The sequence below is a fragment of the Protopterus annectens genome, chromosome 2.part0 (assembly GCF_019279795.1).
Source record: "Protopterus annectens isolate FY-2018-M chromosome 2.part0, PAN1.0, whole genome shotgun sequence".
Classification (NCBI taxonomy): Eukaryota; Metazoa; Chordata; order Ceratodontiformes; family Protopteridae; genus Protopterus; species Protopterus annectens.
Genome location: NC_056728.1, coordinates 1539866073 through 1539893964, shown reverse-complemented (window position 1 = coordinate 1539893964; position 27892 = coordinate 1539866073). Strand labels below are relative to the sequence as shown.

The 27892-nt window shown below is 39.7% G+C and overlaps 1 protein-coding gene across 2 annotated transcripts in view; it reads left to right on the top strand.

Moving 5' to 3' along the window:
* The window catches only part of INTU (inturned planar cell polarity protein), a 1478455-nt gene that overhangs the window by 1398977 nt on the left and 51586 nt on the right, over positions 1-27892 (top strand). For both annotated transcript variants that reach the window (XM_044061672.1, XM_044061671.1), the window contains exon 15: positions 12209-12363. In XM_044061672.1, coding sequence (XP_043917607.1) covers positions 12209-12363 — 155 coding nt within the window. The remainder of the gene's footprint in view (positions 1-12208; positions 12364-27892) is intronic.

Genomic DNA, 27892 nt, shown 5'->3' with positions numbered 1-27892 from the left:
GGTTCATACCTAAAATCCTGATTTTGTCAACAATGCCTAAGTGGGGTACTGTGTCAAATGCCTCGAACAGGTCAAGGTAGGCAGTGTGAACTGTTTTGCCCTCATCTATAGGGCTGGGGCCAGTGTCTGGAGGTTTCCTATGTCATTATTGTTCATTTCCATGATAATTTTTTCCATAGTTTTGCATATAAGACTAGTGACATTTGTGTGTCTGTAGTTTCCAGAGTCTGTGGATGGCCTTGGCTGCCTTTGTGCAGAGGGATGACTGTTGCTGTTCTCCATTTTTTAGCCCCATATTCAGCTTGAGCAGCCTAATTCAACACGTCATAGAGCCCTTTCATCTAACTATGGTGCACTCTGTCTTTCTTTTTCTCTCTAATAGAGACTGGACATGTTATGTGGTCTCCAGAATGCATATCTCCACATAGAGATTACCAAGTAATCCAGGAGATTGCCCATGCCTTTGTGAGATATCAGGATGAATCTCTAACTACAAACCCAATTACATGAAGGTGCTGAAACAGTCATACAGGGTAGGGTGGGTGTGAGCAACTTGCATAATCTCACTTATCCTGGACAGAGGGACAAGGGTGGTCCTTGTCACACAGGTTGCTACTATACAAGCATATGGTCCAGGACCAAGGGATGGGGGCTTGGCATTTCAAGCCAGTTATGGTAGCTCTTCTACCCATATCTGTGTGAGAGCATGCACATGCCAGTGTAAGGCATGGAATGGCCCATGATAGCGTGGGTGCTTATATCAGTTGCACAAGTGACAAGTTTAGGGATTTGGCCACAAAACCCCTATTGGATAACTGTATGAAGCCTTGCAAGAAGGAAGAGCTCATGGTCAGCAGGCAGTGGTGGAAAAATAGCATAAGAAAGTGGCATCCGGGAGGTTCATTTATGTCTGGATAGATGCCATTCACTTTCAGTTGTGAACACTCATTTGGTCTCACCACAACCCAAGGATGTTTGTGAAATGCATGGCAGTGGTTGCAGTAGCTCACAGGCTTCAGGGCTCTAGGGTTTTTTCTTGTATCTGGAGAGCTTGTTCTTATCTGTCTCAACTATGGAAAGCCTGATTACTTCCCAGGATTCGCTTTTCAACATTTTCTATACCTTGGGAGTAACAGTGAAAACCACAAAGTTCTGACTGATACCTAAGCAGTCAACCATCTTCATATGTTTTACTGTGTTTGCCCTGACCTGATATGCTTGTCTTCCACTGAACCAGATTTGGTCCATCACGCTTACTGTTCTTAGATGGTACACAGTGACACAGTCCCTGTGACTCTGGCTTTAAGCACTGGAACATATGGCATCCACCATTTTCATGGTTCCCCATACAAGGTTCTTCATGATAGTTCTTCAGTGGACCATCAGGTTTTATGGGAATCAGTTGACAGACCCCTTAATAGCTCCGGTCAGGATTTCCAAGAAGTTCAAGAAATACCTTTTGTGAAGGACTCATGAGTTCAGATGCTCTGCGCACAGACCGTTACCATTCTGCAGATGACAGTGACCATAGATGCCTCTGCTGAGGCAGAAGCATTATTTGGAGCAGGTGTTCCAAGACACTTTGTTGTCACATAAGGCCAAGCTGCTTATCAACTTCCTGGAAAGGAGGGCCATCCTTACCACACTGCAAGCATTTCTGGACTCCCTTCTATCCTGAATAATAGCTATCCACTCCAACAACATAGCTGTGATATGATATATAAATAAGCAGGGAAGATCCTATTCCTTTTCCCTGACTGAGTTGATGTTCTTCGTGTTTCACTGTTGCAGTAATCACATTTGGGTTATCCTGCCAAGGGTAGCCCTCAGTTGGCCTGAATACCAGAGGCTTAGTATTTCTGCGTCAGTTGCTGTTGCTCCAGGACTGACGTCAGGTCATCAGTTGTATAAAAACAGGCAGCCGACGCTATTACATCAGTCTTTCTTGCCAAGGAGCCGGAAGCAGAAGCAGTTCGCACGAGTGCCAGTTGGCCGCTACCCGAGTTTTCATTTCCGAATTGAAGTTGAAATCTTCTAACGCCAAGTACCCCATTGGGGATCCTTTTTTCTTGCTCTAACCGATGTCGAAAAAGTCAACAATTGTCTCGCCTGTGGAAAGCAAATACCACACCGAGACTTCCATTCTTACTGCGTCACCTGTTTAGGCCTATACCACAATGTCCCCCACTGTCATTTTTGTGCTTTCTTCAGTGCCAAAACTATATGTCGTTGGACCCTTATTGTAGCTAGATATTTTTGCTGTCAGTCCTCGAATTCTGATATGGCTTTGGTAAGCCATCCGACTACTTATCTTCCGAAAAAACAAGGATAAAGTCAGAGACAGACTGCACAAGTCCAAAACTGCCAACAGTGCTTCCATTAAGCTAGTCGTCGGTTCTCTGGTCCTCAGTGAGGCGCTTTCACAGCCCCTGATGCCCACTTCTGTGGATTCGCAGGCTGCAATTGAGACCCTTTCGGAGTCCAGTATGCCACGAGGCTCATCTTTGACTAAGGATCCTGCGGATGTTTCTACCTTGGATGGGTCTGGAGCCGCTGAGCAGGCACCGGCTTCCGAGGAAGTATTTCGCACTACCGATATTCGGCACAGACCAACGACATCTTTCGTGTCTTCACTTCTTTGGAAAATCAAGTTTCTAAGGCCCAGGGTATGAACCACACCCAAAAAAATGATGACCTAAGCTCAGGTGCCTACTTCCTTGCCTCAGTCGTAAATGCTTAAAATGGCAGAAGACCTTATAATGCTTATTAGGAGAGGCCAGGCTACCCCTTCCAAAAGAAAGAGACTTGTCCCCAGTAATTTTATTTGAACAGGAGTCTGATGACTCTGGTGCATCTGAATATGAAGATATGCAACCCCTCTCTGCTTATGAGGATTCTGATGCAGAGGAATCCATCCCTTCAGCCTCTCCACCCGAGGAATTTTCCTTTGGGGAAACCCTACCTACTTTAAGGGAGCATTTCCAATGGGAATGTCAGGACTATCCCCAGTCTAAAAAGAGACTCGGGAATTCTTAGATCTACCACAGCAAAGACCTCTGGCCATTCCTCTTGTCCTGGATGTTGTGGATGATGTTTTTATGGAATCCAGTCTGACTCCTGACACCCTCCCTCCTGCTCCCAGGAAACCTGACCGGTATTATAAAATCCATGTCTCTGTCAAATTTCTTTTCAAAAATCCTACTGCTGACCCTGAGGTCATCTCTCAAGGACCTAAAGGAATCAAAGCAACCTTAGCTAAGAATCCCACCCCCTCAGATAGGGATTCCCGAGCATTAGACATATGGGGTAAAAAAAGTATACACCTCTGCTACTCTTGCTATTAGAGCATTAAATTGTCAGTTCCACATGCTGAAATATCAGCAACATACCATAGAACTCCTCAAACAAAAAATATCTTCTTTTCCTGCCTGTGCAGAAAATAGAGTTACAAGAGTTACTGCATTCTGCAAGTCAAGTAACTAAGCACACCTTACAATGTGGTTTTGATGCCCTAGAAGCATCTTTCAGGGCAGCAGTCACCGGTTCTGTCATTAGAAGGCATGCTTGGCTTAAGGAACAGATCTTGCTAGACCATGTCAAATCCAAATTATTGGACGCACCCTTGAACAAAGACAATTTATTTGGCACCAAGGCAGAAGAGGTCTTAAAAAAGATGGAAGAAAAAGCTAAATCTATGCAGACAGTTAGACCTCTTACAGGTCCAGCCACCAAGGTTCAGTAGGCATTGCCCCTTCAAGCACTGGTCCTTTCCTGCCCCCTCCAGGCCAGCTCAGCCCAAACCCAGGGAAAGCAGACCCCCCCCCCCCAGACAACAGCCCCAGTGAATGCAGAGATCTAAGCAATGGAGTTCCTCCTCTTCAAAAAGAGGGAGTGCAAAGCCTCCCCCTTATGGTAATAACTCACATTGACTTTCCACTTTCACCCCTTCCCTCTGCCCACCTGCTTGTGCCCCTAGGAGGAAAACTCTCCTTCCACGCAGGCAACTGGTCCACCATTACCAATGACTGCTGGGTCCTCAACATAGTGTCCCAGTGATACAAAGTTTATTTACACACTCTGCCAACCCCAAAAGGTTTCCTAGATCTTCCTCCAAACCAGTGGGCAGAGGCCAAAAAGTAAGTCCTTTCCCTGCTCTCCATGAAGGCCATAGAGCATGTTCCTGCAGAACAGATAGGCCAAGGTTTCTACTCCAGACTCTTCCTGGTACCAAGAAAAGAGGGCACATGGCACCCCATCCTCAATCTATCCATTCTAAACACCTTTCTGGTGATACCAAAATTCAAAATTCTCACCCTCCAGCAGCTTCTACCTATGCTTTGCAAGGATGCTTGGTTAGCCACCCTAGACCTAAAAGAGGCCTACCTACATATCCCAATCAGATAATCATGCAGGAAATACCTATGTTTCACGGCAGGATCTATGCACTTTCAGTTCTCTGCTCTTCCCTTTGGCATATCTACTGCTACCAGAGTTTTCACAAAATTTCTGGCTCCCGCCATTGCTTTTTGCAGGCAAAGAAATATTCTGATTTCCCATACTTAGATGACTGCCTGATTCAGGCAGTCAGGAAAAGCTTCTTCAACACCTGACCTTTGTAAAGGACGTACTGACCTTTTTGGGGTATACTATCAACAAAAAGAAATCAAAACTAGTCCCTACACAAAAAATTGTATTCCTGGGAGCAAGCCTGGACACAGCATCCCAGATGGCATTCCTTACTCCAGAAAAGCAAGCCTACCTGACAGGCTACTTCTCTCAACTGGCCACCAGAACCCAGTTATCCGCAAGGAAAATCCTGCAAGCTTTAGGGTTTATGGCCTCTTGCGGTCTACTCATTCCATATGCCAGACTGCATATGAGGAAACTACAATGGTACCTAAAAAGCCTTTGGTGTCAGCACTCTCAAGACCTGAAAACTCTTGTACCAGTGATACCTTGTCTAAAGAAAGATTTTCTTTGGTGGGCAGCAGCATGCAACCACAACAAGGAACTTTCCTTCTCACAACCCCATGCCTCTCAGACCCTCACCACCGATGCATCAGACTATACCTGGGGTGCTCACCTGGACCCCAGGTGCATTCAGGGCCAATGGAGCCCAAATCAAATACATCTGCACATCAGCCTAAAAGAGATGTTAGCTGTTCAGCACACACTGACAGCTTTCAGACCCCTACTTTCCCCGGGGCCTCTACTGATCAAAACAGACATATCAACAAGCAGGGAGGGACTCACTCTTATCCTCTCTGCAGGCTCACCATGACCCCTTGGCACACGGTTTCAGCCGTGCAACTACACCTGTTAGCACAATTCCTGCCAGGCTCTCTAACCTCACTGGCAGACAATTTGAGCAGAAACCTGCTAGACCCACACTAGCGTCAGCTAGACCACAGAACCTTCACCCTTGTAACCCAGAAATGGGGCAACCCCGAAAGTAGTCCTCTTTGCCTCCCACTCCAATCATCAGCTCAGCAAATTCTGCACCAGGGAACCTCACAGCAAGGCCTGGAAAGTGGATGCTCTATCCTTCCAGTGGGTAAACCTCTCGGTCTATGCATTTCCCCCTCTACCACTGTTTTCAAGGGTACTGCTCAAAGTAAGGGAGTAAAAACAGAGGGCAATCCTGATTGCCCCAGACTGGCTGCCCCAGACTGGCCACGCCAGCAGTGGTACCCACTGCTGCACAGCCTGTCACCCTTGCCACCATGGCACCTACCTCAGATCCCAACACTCCTGACCCAGAGGAATGGAGAATTCATGCATCTGCAATTGCAGACCCTCATCCTGGCAGTCTGGCTTATTCCCTGACCTCTCCTCAAGCTGGCAGCCTAAGCAAACAAGTTCTAGTTGTTATACATGAGGCCAGACGCCCAGCACTAGAAAATCCTATGCTGACAAGTGGAAAAGGTTTTGCACCTGGATCCAGGCTAAGGGAGCTGGAACAGCACAGCCCTCCCCTACCTCTCATCCTGGATTACCTGCCAGACCTACTACACAGGGGTCTGTCCTTCTCTTCTATTAAAATTCATGCCTCAGCCATCTCTGCTCATTTCAGCACAGAGCCACCACTATTCTCACACCCTCTCATCAAACAGTTCCTAAGAGGCACTAGCAACTTAAGGCCATCCAGAAGACCTCCTACCCCAGCCTGGGACCTTAACTTTGTAATGGAAAAGCTCACCCTGCCCCCCTTTGAACCTGCAGCTTCAGCAGAGTTAAAATTTCTCTCTTGGAAGACAGCCTTGCTTCTGGTCATCACTTCACGTAGAAGAGTATCAGAGCTACAACCACTTATGGCTGTGGAGCTCTTCATCATTTTCCATGCTGACAAGGTCTCCCTCAGGACTAACCCAGCCTTCATGCCTAATGTGGTGTCCAGTGTGGCTCTCAACCAATCCATTAATTTGCCCACCTTTTCCCCTATCCCACAAAACAAGGGGGAAAGGATTCTGCACTTCTCGATGTGCACAGACAGCTCAGGTTCTACTTGGACAGGACTAAATCTTTTAGAAAAACTGATCAATTGCTAGTCAGCTTCACTGCCGGAGCAGAGGGCCAGGACATATCCAAGCAAACAATCTCCAAATGGATAGCACACTGCATCCATTTCTGCTACAAACAGCACAGGAAACCACACCCAAAGGGGTTCAGTACACATTCCACCAGAGCAACTTCCACCTCTGCAGCTTTTCTCATTGGGGTCCCCACCGGGGACATCCTGGAGGCTGCAACATGGACATCTGTTCATACCTTCACCAAGCATTACCACCTGCCTATCTTCTCCAAATCCAGGGCAGGCTTTGCCACCACAGTCTTGCAGGGCATCCTAGCCAGCCCCCAGTCTTCTTGACTGCCTCCACTCTTTTCTTCAGCTTTGGGAATCAACCCAAATGTGATGACTTCAACAGTGAAACACGAAGAACATAGTACAGTTGTGTACACTTACCATAAATGTAGATGTTCGAGTGTATTCACTGTTGCAGTCCAGGTTTCCTTCCCTCAATCCCCCTTGTCTCCCCCCCCCTTACAAGGACATTTTGGTATTTACTTTCTACTGGTGGTGTTCCTCCACCATAACCCAGCTCCCTGTTTGGGGCTCCTGACAGGGCAAGAAAAACTGATGCAATAGCGTTGGCTGCCTGTTTTTATACCACTGACCTGACGTCAGTCCTAGAGCAACAACAACCGACGCAGAAATACTAAGCCTCTGGTATTCGGGCTGACTGAGGGCTACCCCTGGCAGGATAACCCAAATGTGATGACTGCAACAGTGAATACACTTGAATATCTACATTTACGTTAAGTGTACACAACTGTACTTTTCTTGTAACCCAAATCAGGAGCCATCTTGCTTATCAGCTCAGTCTCTGCTTACATGTCTCACAAATTATCTCTCATTTAGTTAGTGGCATGGGCACTGTTCTGTCACTGAAGAAACCCTTTCCATGGCTGCAGCACACCTCCAAATTGTTTCAAATGCAGCAGCTTCTTTTTCCTTATTTGTCCCTGGGGAGGATGTTTTCTAGAGAGACACTCATCCAGAAGGCCCTAAAGGTCTCCTTTGCAATCCCCTCCCTCTTTTTCTCAAATTCCAGAGATGAACAAGTCTTGCAAAGGCAGGCATACTTAACCTCTGTTTGGCCGCAGGAAGTCTGCCCCCCAATGTCGGCTTCAACTTTTGGACAGGCCTCTCCTCCTAAAGCTGTCTAAGACCCTTTTTTCTCAGCTCACCCAGGTTGCCTTATCAAAACCATCACTCCCTCAAATTAACTGCTTGGTTTCTGTAATTCCACAGCTTCAACCACCACGATATAGGAACCACACCAAGGAATATTGGTCACAGATAATTTATTCTGGTACCTCGGCCTTTTGCCTTCGTGGAGTAATTTATCTATCAACCAGAACTATATTTAAATGGAAAGATGATTTCTTTTTGCAGTTGAGAGGGACTGCGATGGGTGCAGCTTTTGCCCCTTACTATGCTGCTATTTATATGGGAGATTTTGAGAAACAGTTCATGTTGTTAAATCAGTATTTTGTTAATATATACTACAAGAGATGTATTGATGATTTGATTTTTGTTTGTCGGGGGAATCAGGCAAAATATTTGGACTTCATGCAACACATTAATAACAATCCCCATGGTTTGAAATTTACTTGGAATATTAGTTCTCGACATACTGCTTTTCTGGATGTGGAACCTTATGTGGATAATCAGGATATGATTTACCATAAACCCTATAGGAAGGTACTTCGGTACATGCTGACAGTATGCACCCTCCTCATTTAATTAATTCATTGCCCTATGGGGAATTCAGAAGGATCTTTCTTAATACATCTGATGAGACACTTAGAGATGGTTATTTGGATCAAGTGCATGATAGTTTTTGTGAGGATATTGAGATAATGTCCTTGCTAAGGCCAGACATAAAGTTCTGGGGGTTGGATCCAGCATAAGAAAGGCTAGTAGGCGTTGTGTAAAAATTGAGAATATATGGAGAAATTATTTTTTGTTACGAGATTTCCTCCTTTTTCTTCTATTTTGGAAAACATAGTTAAACAGGTATGGGGTGTAGTTAGTGAAAATGTGTCTGTAGGATGTCTTTTTTCATGACACATCACTTTTTCCTATGGGAGATATAATAATCTAAAATAATTACTTGATGGGGAAGCATTTAGAGCAGAGCCATTGGGTAAAGTGGGAACATATTTTGTGGTAACTGTTCAATTTGTAGCAGCGTCAAAAATTTGGATGGTTTCAAGATTAATGGGAGGATATATAAAGCCAGAGTTTTTTTAATTGTAATTCATGTGGTGTAGTTTACATCATTGGATGTGACTGTAGTGAAACATGTTGGTATAGTGGGCAAACCACTAGGAAGGTTAAGGTGTGGATCTTAGAGCATTTGGGGGATATCAGGAGATATAAAGTGGACAGTCCGGTGGCGGCACATTTCATGTCCAAACACGATGGTTCAGCGAATGGTTTGTTTTTTAGCATTTTAGCACAACTCTGTCATTAATGGTGGGAATTTTAGAAGGGAATTAAACAAGTTAGAATGCAGAATGATTATAAATTATCGTACTTTATACCCTAGAGGCATTAATCTAGATAATAATATAACTTTGTAATATTTTATTTAATGTTTACCATTATAAATTATCGTACCTTATACACAGAAGTATGAACTTAGTACTATTATTTTGTAACATGTTATTTATTGTTGACTTTTCAGACTGAGCAAATGTTGTGATATATTATACTTTTAGTATTCGTGTTTATATAATTGATGTAACTTTTTATAAAGTGTATTTGTAGGGTATTAATCTTTTTCTACTCAGTAGGATGTTAAGTATATACTTTTTGGAATGTTTTCTCTGTGTTCACTTCTTTTCCCTAATTCCTTGTGCTTAGTATATTGAATTATTTAATTGAATGAATTTCATTGGGTGTCTTAGAGTATCTGATGTATAAATGGATATGTTTTTTGTTAGATAAATTATTCCATAAAGGCGAAAGGCCGAAGTGCCAGAATACATTTTCTGTGACCAATATTCCTTGGCGTCAGTGTGGTTCCTATATCATGGTGGTTGAAGCTGTTGTGTTTTTCCTTCTGAATAATTTATTTTCTGTGTATTTGGTTTCTGTAATTCCACTGATGGCCAGAGACCCTTTGTACACACACAGGGAGGCAAGATTCTCTCTGCTGCCCAGAGATTTGGAACCAGGAAAGCATAGTGAAGCAAGTAGACTTATGTTTCCTCTTCTCTTTAAAGTGTTTTTTTGCAGGGGGGCTTGGCACAAGAACACACCTCCCTGCACATCCCAATGTTGGGGAGGGGTTATAGCCTCCCACACCCTTGCTAAGTAACTCCAAGACTGCCATATGACAAAGAAACACAAATACTCCAAAATACAGAAATATCCGACTTCGTATATTTAAGTTTGTATTTTAGCACATTTAGTCTTACTATTCTGAGACTTGAGCTAATGAGGGTTGAAATTGCATACAGTTACCCAGTTAGTTGATCTTCCAGTATTCTTCCCTAATTACTCCAGTGATGGGGATGCATGTTGCATTCTGCAGCTTTACACAGACAACTTAGGTATTATGTAGTTAGAACAAAATTCATAATGAAGGGATCCTTAGCTTTTCATTTTCTTTTCTAACAAAGGAACTGGATTCCAAAGTTTCAGGATGCACCCTTAGTATTCAGCTTTCAAATTACATAAAGTCTTGTAATCAAAAATATGGCAAGCCGTTTCCAGCTGCAACTAATGCTTATTCAGCTAGGGCTGTTGTCACTTATAAACTTTCTTCAAAAAATTTCCATAAATTACATGAGTGGCTATCATTGAATACCTTTGCAAGATACTACAAGCTGGACATGATCTTGGGTCATGTTCCTCCCTCATTACCAACATTATTCAGGGCATTCTTTCAAGAAGTGCCATTCAGAAGGTCTAGTCTGGGACTTTGTCCCAAATGTGATGGAAATGAAACTTGCAACATCAGATGTGAATGTTGTGTAATTACTGTAATGATACGTCTGAATTTGTGGTTTCATCTTCATTAACATCACTATTCCTATTTCCATCCTTCTTTCTCCTGCCCTGGGTTTGATGGGTGCAGTCCTTAGTAAGGGAGTCAGTTTCTTGTTTTTAGGTCTCCTGTGTTATCCCGCCTTTGTGGGCTTTAGAGATCTGGAGAGAGGATCCTTAGATACTTTAGGTAAGGAGGAGCGGCTGGGGAGTCTGGGAAGATTTTAGGTGTTAGGAAAAGTCCTGCCAGTCTTAGCTGTAGAGGTGACAAGAAATGAATCTGCCAACACAAATCTATCATTTCAATACGTATGTAGCTTTTTTCTGTTAGTCTATTGAAAATGTTGATAGTGAGATATGAACTGTGAATGGCACATTAAGAAACCATGTTGCAGATCAAAAAATAATAGTTGTGGGTTAATATTAATCAGCAGAAGTTTGTAATCATTATGCAGTATTTTTGCATTGTGCATGGTGGAAAGGAGTTGAGGAGTAAGCCATAAATAACTGGTCCTAAACTAAAATATTGTGGACTGCCCGTGGCTGGGGCTAAACAGTTTCAAGTCTATGATTTTCTGGGCAAAGGTTAATAGAAGATGCACATACTCAAATATTATGAGTTGTAGTTATAAGATATCTGGTGGCCCTAGTCCAGGGATATGCCAAAACCTCAAACAGGGACTTTGGCATGGGTGAGCAGTTTTTGGGTCTACTTCACCCTGTCGAAGGCCGACACTATCGAAGCTGATCTTGTCGGCACCAAAATGTCGAAAGCGAAAGTCATTGCGCGTGTAAATGAAAATCTCTGTAAGGGGAGATTTCCGTTTACTGCAATGTAGTGTGATCTCGGAGTTGGTATATTTAAGTAGTGGGGGGATGCAGGGGGGCTTGCCCCCCCGCATAGAGAAATTTGTGTTGTGTTTGGGTGTTTTTTTTTTTGTGTGTGTGTTCGATGTTCGGGGGTTTCGACATTTTCGTGTTGATTATTATGTTGTCGACAGTTTGAGTTTTCAACAGCGTAATATAAACGCGCAGTTTTCTTATAAGAAGATAAATGATCATGAGTTTCTAGGGCAGTTGTACTAAGTTAGAATGGAACACGAGGGAAGGGGGTATCTGAAGCAAGGTTGTATCTATATTTAGTGTTTATTAGTTCAGTTGTCTCTTTTTTCGTTAACTGTCATGTGGCTGTTGCTCAGTGTTTTCTGGGAAGAGCTTTTAAAGTTACCTGTACAGTATCATTCTCGTTGTATTTACATAAATGTCCAGTTTAGCAGTGTCCAGTTACTCTGGAGGCATTTGGAGAAAAGCTTCAAAACAGATGTAGTGATATAGGTTTATGGTTACACAGGGGGGCAGTTAAAGTTTTTCAGATACAGGTATATATTGATTAAGATATCAACAATTAGTGGATTGTATTTTAGATTGCTATAAAACTTAATAGTTACACTGCAGGTAGAGTAATTTACAAATTATAAACTAATTCAGGAGCTGTAGCTTTTCCTGTTGAACTAATTTTGGTAGAAAGAAGTCTCTAATCTTCGTTTTTTTATTGATGCTTCAAATGTAGAGAGGACATTTACTATATGTATCTGATTATCTGTGTATAAATTGATGTTTAACGTATAGTTCATTTCTTGGAAAAAGGCAATCATCAGTGGTGTACCGTATGATTCAGGGTTGCAGAACAGCAGTTCAAATCTTGGTCTAGTGAAAGAGCACGGAATCCTTTTTGAGTGTAGTCCTGAAAACTGGACTGACCAGAAGAAACCTCCTCCAACAATGACGTACTGGGTTGTTGGGTAAGTTATCACAAAGATTTAATAATATTTTGTTATTGATTCTTTTTTACTAATAATGTTAACTAATATGCATTTTAATGATGCCTAATTTTCTTAAATTTTGACACAAAGAACTTTGCAGATTAAAACGTACTTGATAAATACAATTTAATAATAATAATCCTATTTGTTAACCATAGGCAAAAAATCCTGTACCACTTCCTTGCAAGCTATAGGTCTTCCTGTATGACCCAGATGGCCCAGGAAACTCATAAAATGTATTTAAGTTTACGGGAAACACTCACCATTCAACCGAAAACCATATTAATGGGTGACTTAATTACCCCGCTAATAACTGGAAATCGTATACAACAGCAAATGTGGAGGCACAGAGATTCCTGGATTTTGTAAATGCAAATTCCCTGGACCAGTTTGCCAGTACACCAAGCAGGGGCACACATGCTGGATCTGGTCCTCACTAATATAGAAAAGTGCGGCACTCCCCTTGTGTAATGTCCTCAGTAATGAGATCAGACCACAAAACAGTCTCTTATAAGTTAAACTAAGGCCTGAAATCCCAGCAAAGACTGGAATATTCAGGAACTACGCTGAGGCTGATATCTTACTGTTAAGTTATAACCTGGCAAAAATTCAAGCCCCCCCCCCCTCCCCCAAGCCCTAAGAACACTGCTGCCTGTGTGGAGCTTTTTATAGAAAGTCTATACAAACATGTTAAAAACTGCATACAGCCAGCTGTACTCACCTGGAATAAGTACAGAACTAATGAAAAATCAAGCCACCCTGGTGGAATCTCTAAATCAATAGGCAGTATAATAGAAGGAAGGAAATCATGGCAAAAATTAGGAAATCTAGCACCCAGCATAATTAATGTACTCTCAGCAAACTAAACAAGCAACTCAGAAGACAAATACAGTCTACCAAAGCCAAATCTGAGGTAAATTTGGCCTCCCTGGACAAGGACAACCATAAGGCATTATTTAGCTATGTTTGCAACCTCAGGCAATAAAAAATTGTGTGTAGAGTATATTTTTAATGGACCACCTATAATGAGCCAGAAGAAGATAGCAAACCAACTGACAGACAAATCCAGCTATAACTTTACCTGTCTCCCCCAGTTTCCCTTCAGGAAATACCATCAAATATAGTTCCTTCTACTGTCATTAGGGAACAAGTCCTCAGTGCTCTCTCTAAGGCTAAGAACAATGCCCAGGCAATATCCCAGGCTGCCTTCTAAATAGCATGAAACATGACCTATCAGGTCCTCTGGAATCACTATTTAACTATAGCTTCCAAACAAGCTTCATGCATTACAAATGGCGAATGGCAGTCATCACCTCTCTGCACAAAGGTGGGCCATCTACAGACCCTGGAAATTACAGACCCATAAGTCTCACTAGCCTCATATGCAAAACCATGGAAATGATGAATAATGACATAGACCTACAGACACTGGACTCATTCCATTCTGGTTTAGTCAAGGGCAAGTCATGCCTAATCAACCTGGAGGACTTCTTTGAGAAGGTCACCAAAGTAATGGGCATGGGAAACCAGTACACACTGCCTACCTTGACCTGGCCAAGGTGTTTTGCACAATATGTCACACTGGCATTGTTGAAAAACTCAAGAGGTTAGGTATAAACCCTTATTTTACCAGGTGGATTGCTAGCTGGCTCACAGACAGGAGCCAGGAAGTTAGAATTGGGGAGTCCACCTGTACAAAGAGGCCAGTCACTATCACAGTCCCTCAGGGGTTGATCCTGGGACCACTCCTTTTTGGCATCTGCATCTCTGAAGTCAAATCCAACACCAAGGGCCTCTGGCTGACCAAATTTGCACATGATTGCAAATTAGAAGCAGTCATAGAATCCTCCACTGACAGTAATGTTCCCCAAGAAAGGCTGACACAGACAAATAACTGGTGTCAGCACCATGGACTAAAACTAAATGCAAAGAAATGCATAATGGTATCCTTTGGGAAATCATCCACCCCTGGTAACTATCATATTGACAACATACCCCTAAGAGTTCACCAAGAACACAGGGACTTGAGGAAACAGGGAAACACTTAGTAATCTAGACTTTGAATTAGTAATCTAGACTTTGAATCATGTGTCTATGGCACAGAGCAAGTCATTCTATATTGTGCAACATATAAGTAACGGTATGGCATGCAAGTCCAAGGAGGTCATTGTTCCACTATATTCAGCACTGATCAGCCCTATCATTGAGTGCAGTACCCCCTTTGGTATCTACCTAACCAGGCACATCCAGCAACTGGAACATGCGCACAGGTTCTTCACTTAAAGAGTACAGGGTATAAATAACATGTCCTATGCATCTCAAAGCCCTGTCCCTGTGTTCTGTTTCCTACAAGGTTGTTGAGGGGAGATCCATGCCTAGTGTAAGAACTGATAAGACTGTAAGATACTGGAATTATTTGGAACAACTGGAAACAGCTGAAAGTAACTAGAATGAATATTTTTATCTGTTAATTACCCAGAACTGTGCTGAACAGGTGCCATTCTCTTCCTTATGAGACAGATCTTCTTGTGCTTTTCAGAATAAAGTCTGCACACACAGTAGTTGGGTTAAGAATGCTTTATTATGTACAGTGAATGTCAACAAAATCACAGTACTGTTTCCAATAATAGTGCAGATGAATTGAAACAGTCCTCTGTATTCATATTCATATTTCTTTGATAAAATGAAATAGTCCACTGCATTATTTCTTTCCTCCTGAATAGTATAATTAATATTCTGGAATGTTGGATATTTGACCTGACTTCTCCACTCATGGCAGAGTGTCTTACTGCCTTCTGAAGACTGCACTGCCATGACTATCTGCATTTCTAAAAAAAAAAAACAAGTTTCTACATGCTTCTTTAGCCTTGGTTTCAGAGCCTTGTAGCATACAAACAAAATGTTTTTGTATTCAGATGTACAACAAATTCTCTCCTCGTGCTTGACGGGAGGTTATTTTCACTAATAGAACATGCATTCAATGAAAACTGTACGCAAGCTGTGAAGCCTGCTTTAATATGGCTGCATTTCTAGACTTATGAAAAGAGAATACTGTATTTTCATACATTTAAATGAAACCTGACCTAACACCTGGCATCATCAGACCACACTGTGGTGGACATTCTACATATCCACAAAACAAACAGCACCAGAATTGCCAGTTCTAAAAACTTAAACATTACCTATGATATAAATAACACCTGTTACATGATGCCCATCCATGTGAAGCAGAGTTTTTCTGTAACCCAATTTAAGTGTAAATTGGACAATTGGATAGGTAATAGGAAATTCATCCCCCGTTCGGCATCTCTGTCACTAATGGAGAAAAGCAGCCTATAAATGGTTCATCTCCCAGACTTTTGTTTGTAAATGTTTCATCTCCCACGCCCTGCTTAAACCTACCAATTGTACAAGAACTTGTTAGAGATTTGCATATCTAGGCTTAAAAAGACCCCAGCAGACATTAGACTAGTCCATACCTGTGAACCTATCAGAGATTATTTTGTAACTACTGAATGCATCACACATTGATCCTGTTTACTTGTTTGGATATACTGAATTGACATCTGTTTAATAGTTTTCTGCTCTTCCTGACTACTGATATTTTAGGAGTCCTTCATACTCCATACCACTGAGACCCATAGCCTTACTGGCTTATTTGTTTCTTCCCTACTGTGACACTGGAAGACCCATGTAGGAATCATCATGCAGGAGGTGGGAGGTTTCACATATTCTTTACCTTTTATTCCCAAAACAGCCTGATGGGTGTAGTGCAGAAGTAGGGCCTGCAGTAGTGGCCCATTAATTTGTCTGTGTGTGTGTGTGTGTGTGTGTGTGTGTATGCCTTGACTGACCAGAGCATCCATTTCACTCCTTTGTGTTACATGTACTGCATCCACTGCCATATGTCAACATTGCAGTATACAGGATCACCTTCTTCCTCCAGGGGATGGGCAAACCAACTTCATCAACTGTCACTCTGACCTTACATCACCCAGTCACCATCTCAAGTGTATGGTTTTACAAACTATATCCTGGTCACCATGGGCGCATTAAGGGCCTCATCCTTCAGCACCACATAAATGGCATTGTTTTTAACTAGCTTTATTCATTTTGTTTTATTGTGTGGACTGAAACCATATGTGTGATGATCCCTTTTAGTTTATAGAAATAACCAGTTACATAAAAATATCATTGACATAAAATCAAGCATTAACAATAGTAGTGCTTAATAAAATGGTACCTGCTTTTAAGATTATGTGGTTTAAAAGGCAAAGTATGAACTAGTCTTGGTGAATTAACAAATATGACATTAAGCAGTAATTCATTGGGGATTTAAAAATAAGGTAAAGTAACACCATTGCCATATAATCAAGTAGCAAAGGTAGATTGATAACACAGCAGGTGCTAGAATGTAGAAATGAGGAGGTGATTCAAAAAAAAATGAGGGCAACGCAAAATGAAAGCCAGACTGGGCCTGTAAGCAAATGTACATGGAAGAAATGTTACCTGATTATGTCTGAATACATTTTTAGATAGATACTGCCTTTTGCCTTACTTTGGGAGGAGTACTGAAGTATTTTCTAACCAGCAAGTTCAACTTTTGTTCTTGTTCTGCATCTGGCTAAAAATCTTGCCTATCTTTGAGGGATCCATGATAAGCTAACCAACAGTGCAGACTTTACTGCATATGAGTTAAGAATGAGTTAAGAACACAGCATTAGTTGGGTTTTTTTTTTCCAAGATGGCTGCACATTGATCAACAGCTTAAGTTCAGCTCTGCCAGTGTGAAAAAAGAAAGTGATGGATAAGAGCCCGTACTTCTGTCTTTTAGTAAAATTCAGTTTCTTACTACTAAGTACACTGCCTCGATGCCAGCAAAGAAGAAACATAGAGAGCCTGAAAGAAAATCAGCTGCCAAAAGTGAAAAGAAAACACTGACTGGGAAGAATCCTGCAGCTGTTCAGCAAAAAGCAGTTAAGGCTTCAGCTTTGGTATAAAAGATGGCTTCCAGTAATTTAGAGGAAAAAAAAATAAGTTGGATGTGCTCAGAGCTGATTAAAATAAATGAAACAAAGAAAAACAGAGATTTTCTGCTATACCAGAGAAACTGGAAGGAACAGTCTGTATTAATTTTATGAAAGCATAGCTAAGTAACTGGGCCGGTATTATACAGCAGGATTTGTTAACTGAAATGGCACATTGTGTGTATCTTCCAAACCTGGCCATGAGAAAGCAGCCAAGACCTGTACTAGTAAAGATGTGATCATACTAGCAGAACTAGTATCCTGAAAAAACAGTTGGAGACAGTAGAGTGTTTTTTTATCGAAAGTGATTATTCACTGTACACCAGGCAGAGGAGAAGCACATCAAGCTGCTGTATCCAGCTGTCTTCACAATATTTTTATATGAAGGATCAAAGTGATTTTTGATGCAGAAGATGCTAAGGAGGAAATACAAAAGTTTGTCCAGCAAAAAAAAAAAAAAAATGAACCATCAATAGATGGGGACTCAGCCTCTCAGTATTCTGATAATAAAGGTCATAGACTTTGCCATGGAAACCTTTTCTAGTGTTGCAAAGGTAAATGCTTGAGAGAGAAAAAATCACAGGAGTTGACTAGATGAATTGGGAGTACTTGGAACCAGAGTCTGGGAGATGAAGATAAACAAGAAGACCAGCAGTGGTGAAATTAGTGAATAAAAGTGAGACTATAAAGCTTCAATCGCATTTGTAGCATATGGATTTACAAGAAAAAGACACTGAGAGATATTGGCTTTTTGTTGACTCAGTTAAATTTGTGGGGAACTGACAGGCATGTGCCCCACTTCATGTCATTGATGTTTGGAAGGACAGTAAAAGAAAAGGAAAGGAAAAAAAGAGAAAGTAACTGTTAAGTAAAATGATTTTTGTTGAAATACGATATACTTTCCATGCTATATAATAAAGCACTTTTAGTGATTGTGTGAGATGAAGATACTAAAGTAAGCAAGGATTTGTTGTTTAGTTTTAAGAAATGTAGGCATTACAACATAAAAAGAAAAGACAGATTTGACAAAATAATGTTTGAGTTAATGGGCTGTAATCTTTGGCTGTTGATGTGGGGGATAGGGTGCAAAAATGCACTGATTATAACAGATATAGAACTGAAAGGTTTGCGCTGCATACATATATATGTAATGCCCTTAACTTAGTCTGATGACAAGTTTTGTGTTTAGTCAAGTGTTTTTTTTTTTTAAATGAGAAACCACAATGTTAAGAATAGTTTTCTTTTAGCAAATAAATGTCCAGTGTTAGTTGAGGACTACCTTCTAATCTTGTGTTTCCATGGAAATAAGCAGAGTAAAGGTGAGGGTAATAAATTGAGAGGTCTGGACATTGTTTATTGAAACATAAAACTAAAAGGTTAAAATTAAAAGGTACAAGGACAACAGCTCAGTAAAAAATAAAATTTGAAATTATTGGAAGTGAGTAAGAGATTGCAGCTTTTCTGGTAACTAAATATTTTAATGCATTTACTAGAACGATATTCTTATTTAAGGATAGCTAGTGCACCTTTTCTTATGGCAAAAAGTTTTTCACATCTGGGAGGGTAATAAAGAAAAAATAAGAATATACAGTAATTAGTGTAAATATGAGCACAAGCTATAACATGCGCTTTTAGCATGGACAACCTTAATTTCAGGTTAGTTAATGCTTGTGGGTGCACCTGTCAATTTGGACAATTGCTCCTATTAGGAGGGTTAAACTTCATTGTTTGAAAATGTTCATAGTTTTCTGTGTTTGTTTTAAGTTAATAAGTACTGGTGGGATTTTTTTTTTGTTTCATGGTTTTCATTAAAACAAGAAGTCTTGAAAATGTGGCATAGGTTCAAATGGAGATGACAAGAAACAACTGTATAAAGGATCAATCTGCCAAACAGTGGGTGCATGTAACACAAAAGCTAAAAAAAGACATTTAAAAAGCTGTTATATTTAATAGGTGGTAGAAATAACTTCCTGTCATAAGGGCTGCACTAAATACGTTTTCCAATGTGAATGGCCTTACAGATATAGACAAAAGGTAAGAGTATTAAGTTATACTAAGAAATGCAGAGTGCAAGTAGCAGTGCTACAGGAGATGCATTTGAAAGAAAGTGAGCATATGAATTTGATAAACAAAGGATTTCAGGATGGATATTCAGCAGAATATCAAGGCCAAAAGAAGAGGGGAATATTTATACTAATTCCTAGAGAAGCTCCAATTGTGCTAGAAGAGTGAAAAAAGATTATGGTAGATTTATGGTAATAAGTACTGGCAAGAGTGGACAATTACGCTGCCATGTGTTCACCTAAAACTGCTGTTATGGAGCTTAAGAAAATTCTAGGAGAAATAATTAGCTTTCAGCAGGGAATATTACTTATAGATAGGGACTGTAATTTGGTTTGCAGCAGTGAGGATATATCTGGGTGCCCAGAGGGGGAAATATAACAAAAGAAGGTTGATTTTTGAAGAAATGTATGAAAATGTTTGGTATGGAAGATGTGAATTCAGTTGTTTGAGTTCTGAGTGAATTTAAATATTCCCCAATATACAAAAACTGAGCTAGGCTAGACAGAAATACAGGAACATGTGCATTTAAATGAAAGTTTTGATACACGTCTAATAACTATTTCAGATCAGGCACCAGTAATAACTAAAAATAAAAATGCAGGGTAATGAAATAAAAAGAGACACTGGCACTTACCCATCTATCTGCTAAAAAGAGAGGACTTTAAGGAATGGGTAATGGAAATTATTTTGGAGTTATTAGGGAAGATATTAATTTCTTCTGGAAATATAGCTAGAGTGGGATACAATTAAAATGGAGGTTAAAATAAGGTGGAAATAAGAGAGAGAAATTAAGAAGAAACAAGATTTATTTAGAAGGAATGTCAAAGGATAAAGTATTGCAGAAGAGGGGGAATCTCTCAGAAAAAGAAGAGCAATTAGAGTACTAAACAGAAAATAAGGTATTGCCTGAGTAATATTTATGAGTTTAGAAAGTTTGCTGTTAAGCAACTGTTTTTGATAACTCCAGAGCACAAAAACTTTTAGCACAATGATTCAGGCAACAGAAAGCGGGAAAGGTTGTTCCCAAGCTTAGGGAGCCTGTAACAAGGAAAATAACCAGAAATCGTGTAGAGGTACTAGAAATATTTCAGAAATTTTATGAAAAAATTTATAAAGCAGAGAAATATGGAAACTGAGAAAAGGTACAAATGTACAAATGGATATGTTTATGGAAGAATTAAATATGCCAAGGTTAGAGGCAGATGAGGCTCAATTACTAACAGGATAGGAGAAGATGAGGTAAAAATGGTGATGTATAACCAATCTGCAGGAAAATCCCCAGGAATAGATGGTATTCATGTGGAAGTTTAGAAGCTAGGGCAAAGATCTAGAAGGATTTGTTTAACAGTATTTTAATAGGACAAAGAAGCACTAACATCCTGAGAAAAAGAGGTGGTGGTTGTAATACCTAAAGATGGTAAAAATCCATCAGATCCAGCTTCACATAGGCCTATTACAATTCTAAAATACGATTATAAACGTATTTGTCTGTAATGGCCAAAAGAATGGCTAAGGTGATGCCAAAATTGATAGATATGGATCAATGTGGTTTTGTGGAGGGGAGGTAAACATTTGACAACATTAATAGAACATTGATGGCCCAGGTCGAGGCAGAATATAAGAAAATTCTATGTTGGTGGGTCTTGATGCAGAGAAAGCATTTGCCAGAATAAGGTGGGATTTTACTAGTAGGGCAAAGCATTTGCATTCCCTGATAAAATTATAAGGTTGGTTAGGAGGATATATGAGAAATTGGAGACAATAATTAAAGATGGTTGGTTTTGCTCTGATGAGTTTTATTTCAGCGGAGGAACCAGGCAGAAGTGTCCCCTTTCCTCTTTATTTGCTTTATATTTAAAATCATTAGCAAAGAAAATAAGGGACTCAGAAATTCAAGGATATAATTGGTATGGTAGCCACCAAACACAGCAAAATCCAGTAAATAGATAGCAGTGCAGTGTGATAACGGAAACGAGCAACACCAAGCAAAAATATCTCACTCCTTTTTAAAAGGGAAGATATATTTTCTAAATGTGAAAATATTTTTTTCTTCAGTCCGAGGAAATAATTTTTAAAGAAAATGTGTATGTGATAAGCCATTTTATGTTACCCATCATCTATTTTAACATTCTAATAATGTTTTTACATAATAACAAGAGGATATTTAGACTTGTTGCTCATGTCTGTAGTAACAGCATTTTAGAAATAAGCTCATTATTTTTTAAAGTTCGTGTATTGTTTTCATAAGATGTGATTTTTATTGTTATTGGTTTCATCCACAGTTTTTTTTAAATAAGAGTTATTTTTAAAAATGAGTTATTTTTATTGATGCCCTACAGATTTTTATAGTTTACTTTGCATATACGTTAATAAATTGATAGATGCACAGTGCTGATATCAATTGTATATTAATGTATTCGATTTATTTATTAAAGACAGGAAATGATGTCAACAAAAAAGATATTGTATGTAGGAGGTATATGTTGGGCTTAGTATGTTTCTGAGGAGGTCCTAAGTTCAGGACAAAAATGCTGATGAGAGTTTTAGCGTTTAAATCTGGTTCTAAAAGGATTGATTCACATCAATCTTCTGACCCTTGTTTCTGGGCCCTCACAGTGCAAGTGGGATATTTTTGCTTGGTATGGTAGTCAAGAAAAGCTGGTTTTACTTGCAGATGACATTTTATACCTGATAAAACCAGTAAAGGACATGTCACTGTTGTGGGACATTGAGACAGATGCAGGTCTTTTCGGGATACAAAATTAATGAAGATAAAACAAAAGCAATAGCTGTAAATTATGTACCCACACAGGAATTGGTTCATCAATACACACATTTATGGGAACATGATGATAAAATTAACTACTTAGGAGTATGGATTAAAAAGAATTCTGTTATGGCAGATAAGGATGCGTGGGAATAGTCTAATCAAAAGATAATACAAAAAAATGAGAACTTGGAAGTCCTGTTTTATGGCTATGGATAGCAAGATACAACCATTGAAAATGTTTTAGTCCCTTTAGATTTATGCACAGATCAGGCATATTTTATCAACCAGAGGAGAAGTTGTGGATAGCAATTAATAATGGAAGGATTTTATCTGGAAAGGGAAGACAGCAAGAATCAAGTGGGATAAGCTGATCCTTCCAGTAGGACAAGGTGGTTTAGGATTACCTGATTTGAAAGGGTATTTCAGGGCTACACAGTTAAGGGTCCTATACATAGCACAAGCAGAAAGCTATAATTCAAAGTAGAAAGGAATAATGATGAAACAAGGAGAAGCTCAAGAAACAAGGAGGGACTGGGATTTTGAATGCATATCCTTAAGGAGAATAACAATGACCATACAGAATATTATATTCATAAAGTAGCAGAAAATATTTTAAGAATTAAATCAACACAGGGATGGAGAAAATATATTTTGAAGATAGGGGTGACTGCAGTTTGGCATACAGACAGGCTGGAGGGGACTGGAAGTTGCTATAGAAAATTGGCAAAGTAACAAAGGTATTGGGAAGCTAATAAATAGAGAGGGAAAGGTAACAGAATGGGAAGAGGCCAAGAATTTATTTTGACTGCAGGACAGTAATTGCCTTCCCCATCACAGACTGATATCAAAGTATAGACAACAAGAAAGAAATAGAGAGATCTTAAGTGAAAGACCAGCACTGGTAGAGTTTTTAGTAGAATCTAGAACTGAAACTGCTGTTAAAAAGTGATAAATAGTAGGGCATATAAAATATTGCTTGATAGCTATAAGAATTAATCAGAGGACTTTAGAAAGGATTGGGAAGAGAGATTTGGTAAGAAATTCACTAAGAAATGATGGGGGAATATGTATGACTCCCAAGTATGCAACAAAATCTAGCAGATTTAGGATAATGCTTGGAAGTGTTTGCACATGTATTTGTATACCCCAACTAGACTCCAAATAATTTTTCTTCAGGTAGATTCCTGTTGGACCTTCAACATTTGTAAAGAAAGGTAATTAGGAACATATTTTGTGAGTGCAATGAGTATACAGGCTTTACATATTCCCTACAGACTACTCTATCAGAAATGCTGTGTGAGCAAATTGATGTGACTAAAGAAATTATTTCTTGAGCTTTGATACAGAACTGGAATTGCCTAGACATAATAAAGACTTGCTGAGTCTAATTCTGGTGGCTGTCAAAAAAAGAAATTACTAGAAAATGGAAATCAAAGCCCAAACCAATTGTACTAGAAGTAGTGAGTAAAGAAACCAAGATAAAACAACTGGAAATGGGACCTTTAGAAAAGGGTAGGAGCAAAATACATAGAAAAAAATGGGAATTGTGGAACCAGTACTTGCAGAATAATGTTTTGTAGGAAGAACAAGGTTTAAAAGAAGGCAGGATTTAAATGAGCTATGTAACATTTTACTAACAGTGACTGGAGAGAGAGAAGTGATGTATAATGCTTGCAACTAAAGATGTCAGTATGGTTTGTTTTCATTTATATATCTATATATATATATATATATATATATATATATATATATATATATATATATATATATATATATATGCATGATTGCTTATGTCATAAGTGCTAATTTAATAAAGGTGTTTTTATTTAAAAAAGAAGCAAAAGACTAAATACATTAAAAAAAAAAAAATTTAACCCGCATCAAACACACACAACCATATATCTTCTTCTTCTTTCAGCTTTTCCTGGTTAGGGGTCCCCACAGTGGATCACCTGTCCGTTCATGATTGGCAGTAGAGTTTTACGGTGTCGAGTTGGCCCAGCGCCCAACCTTCCATGGAAGGCACACACACACTCATACCTAGGGACAATTTAGAGTGCCCAATCCACCTACAGCATGTCTTTGGGATGCGGGAGGAAACCGGAGCACCTGGAGGAAACCCACGCGACCACAGGGAGGACATGCAGACTCCACACAGAAGGCACCCCAGCCGAAGATGGAACCAAAGAACCTCTTGCTGTGAGGTGACATTGCTGACTGCTGTACCACCGTGGCTGCCCAAACACACAAAACCATATATACTTTCCAAAAAGGTAGTTTACGTCCCTACACAGAGGCTGTTGCCCCAAATAGACAGCTGTACTTCAGGCATTACATATTCTAAAGTTAACCAACAAAATGAAATGCTAACAATGAAGTTAGACGCTCAGAAGCTCTCCAAATACGTTAATCCAAAGTCTTATGTTAAAATCTCAAAATTGTAATGACACTCGAAAATAAAATGTTAGCGCTTTCGTTTAAAACAGTGTTAAACTTCATCATGTCTGATGGTTTAACACTGTTTTAAACGAAAGCGCTAATTTCTAATTTTAACATAAGAGTTTGGATTTATGTATTTGGAGAGCTTCTGAGGGTCCAACTTCATTGTTACCATTTCATTTTTTTGGTTTAGTTTTGTTTTCTTGGTTTTCAGTTTGTTTGTCCTATTCTGAAGTTAGTTTTAATTGTGCTGAACGGTTATTATAGAGCCTGTGCTTCCACTTATACTGATATGTCCTTATCGTATCTCTAGTCCCCTCCTAGATTTGAAAACCAGTTTGCATGATCTTGGTAAACTTTAGCTTTTAGCCTTAAGCAAAAGTGCACTGGCTACTAGTATAGAAATAAATTGTGCACTGTTATATATTTAATGTATTGAAGTACTAATGGTACTGGAGAGACAGCTACTTGCAAAACTATTCATTTCACACAGTTGCAAACTTCACTTATGTTCACTAGATTGCTTGCCAGCTCGCCTTTAAATGCTATTTTCCTAATGCATATTGTTCAGAAGGCACTGTTCAAGCTGATCCTGATTAATTGTTTGTACCTGTATACTCATCATCTACAACTGAACATACTTCCTAACTGGAAAAAAAAACAGCTGTTATCTTTGCAAATGTAGGAAGTGATCTTTGTAGAATTCATTCAAACACACTGGTCAGACCCCTCATGACTAATTGCTTGCACCTATTTTGCTCCTTTTCTTCTAAAAAGTAGGTGTCGGTGGAAAATAACCAATAACTTTGCAAGTGCTAGAAAGAAATACCGTTTATCATGCATGCCCCTTATTTTTCTAGCATGTGTGCTTAAAAATCCCCTTTGTGTAGCTTAAGCTAGAAACATTAGTCTAGACTTCAACCTCTGTAAAAGCATGGAAAATTATTACACGTACATAGTACACGTATAATATGATTAATAGATTTTACATCCCCCACAGCCCAGGATCACATTATATTGTTTATTTTGAGACTTTTTATCTTATTTTAATGTACATCCTGGATAGCATTGTAATTAAAAGAAATATTTTCTTATTTTAATATCACTAACATGAACAATAGTGAGTGATAACCATACAGAACTGCTTTAAAATATAATATGCAATTTACATCAGAAAATGTATTATATGAATATTAACAGCAAAAACTTGTTCACTTACAGTTGCTTCTGCAGTCCCTTCATTACCTTCTAAACATTAAGGACAAAGTGGGGTTTATGCTTTAGAGTCCTTCCACCATTTTAACATAGTCATCAGAGTTCCAGCCATTTATTCTTGTAGAACTGCAATTCTCATGTCTAAACTGCTTCTAATGGGTATGGCACTTTACAGTTCTACCATTTATTTACTTTCTTCCTCCTCATGATCTTGACCTCCCAGCACTGATCTCTGATTCAAGTCCAAGGTGCTCCTAATGTTTCTAGTCAGCTCCTGGTCTTTTTACTGTCCTTGAGGGTTTAATGTCCATGTTGTGCTTTGGAGGTCTTTGAGGTTTGGGCAGGTTAAGATTTAGAACTTCAGCATATGATGGACTACATGTTTTATGTGAGCTGTGGAGATGTGTGCTATGGAGTGAACTGCTGACAATCTCTGCATCAGTAGTGATACTTTGAGAGCCTTTGTCTACAGTGTTGCTAAATAAATATGACTCTTGCACACTGCGTTGTACTATTTGAGTGGTGGTCAGAAAGCATAAGACAATTCTTACATTGTCTGAAGATGCATACCTTAGTCAGGCTGGCTACAGAATTTGCAGGCAAGTGCTCTTCCATGAGCTGGGAGTTGTTTTAGGAGGGAAAGTAGCTTGATTGGATACAAAGACTTGGGGGTGGTGATGCCTATTTGAACAGGAGTCTGAGGTGACTGCTTATAAAGAGGTGACTCATTTTCTTGGGCTAGGGGGAGACTACTATAGTACTTATAAAGGGGTGACTCATTTTCTTGGGCTAGAGGAGACTGCTGTAGCTGTTACTGAAGAGCTGAATGTGCTCAAAAGGGTTGCTTAGTTATCTTGGCTAGGTAGGAGATTAATGTCATTTCTGATGTATAGCTTTTATCTGTACTTGTGACAGCTGAATGAGGCCACAGATTCAGAGTTTTGAATTCTGTTTGATTTAAGCAAGGCTTTCTATGTAAAAAGCCCATGCACACACTCTGGAGCTGTGTAGCACGAATCTTGCAGCAAATCAGTGCTGTTATGTCTGTGAGTCATCTACAAGTCTGTGGTCCTAGCTGGGATAGACTTTCCAGTAACTGTGTAGCTTTTTCTGTGGGGGCAGGGAAAACAATGACAGTCTGTGGCCATAGCTCGGCTGGAATTTCAAGCTGTAGTATCTTATTTTTGCTTGGTGCAAGGACGTCAGTAGTAACTGTATCAAACAGAATACAGGGAAGGGATAAATAATGTAACAAACAGGAAAGAAACAGTGAGAGCAGTAACAGTTAATCTGACAATGTCTTTTTCATTTGTTCCTCAATGGGTGGATTCAGATCCTACCCTCGGATACTACTCTGCCACTTTTCTTTTGCAGTCTAGATACTACTCCCAAGCTCCTCCTTTTAACCATAATGCCCCTGATCACTCCTTTACCCAGATCTCATTTGCAGCTCTAGCGATCGGTTGGGATTTTGGGCTGTCGAGCTCTGAGAGTTTATTCTATTCTGAGTGATATATTTTTGGTGCTTTATTACCAAATGTCTTTTTTCCTTACTCCCTTCCTCTCTTTACCTTTTAGAGGTAGTGTAAAATTTCTTTAGTCCTTTCTGGAGATTCTGTTTTACCATCGCTGGGAGTCTTTCCCTTTTTCTTGCCTCTCCTGAGGTAATTTTTCATACCATTGCTGGTATTTTCTCCGTCTTTCACCTTTCTTAAAAAAATATAACACTCTTTTTGTTTTTGTTAGATTGTTTTTTTTGTGTGTGTGTAGTGTCTTTTTCCAGTAGGCAGACAAACCTACTGATTTCAAGAAATGCTCTTCCTGTGGACATAAGATGCTCAATTTTGATGCCCACAGGGAGTGCATATATTGTTTAGGCGCTGCTCACCTTCAGATTTCTTGTGAAATCTATACGGGTTTCAATGCCAGAGCATTAAGTGATAGGTTATAAATTTATTGTGAAGGGTATGTTGCCTGCTTCTTCATCTACAGT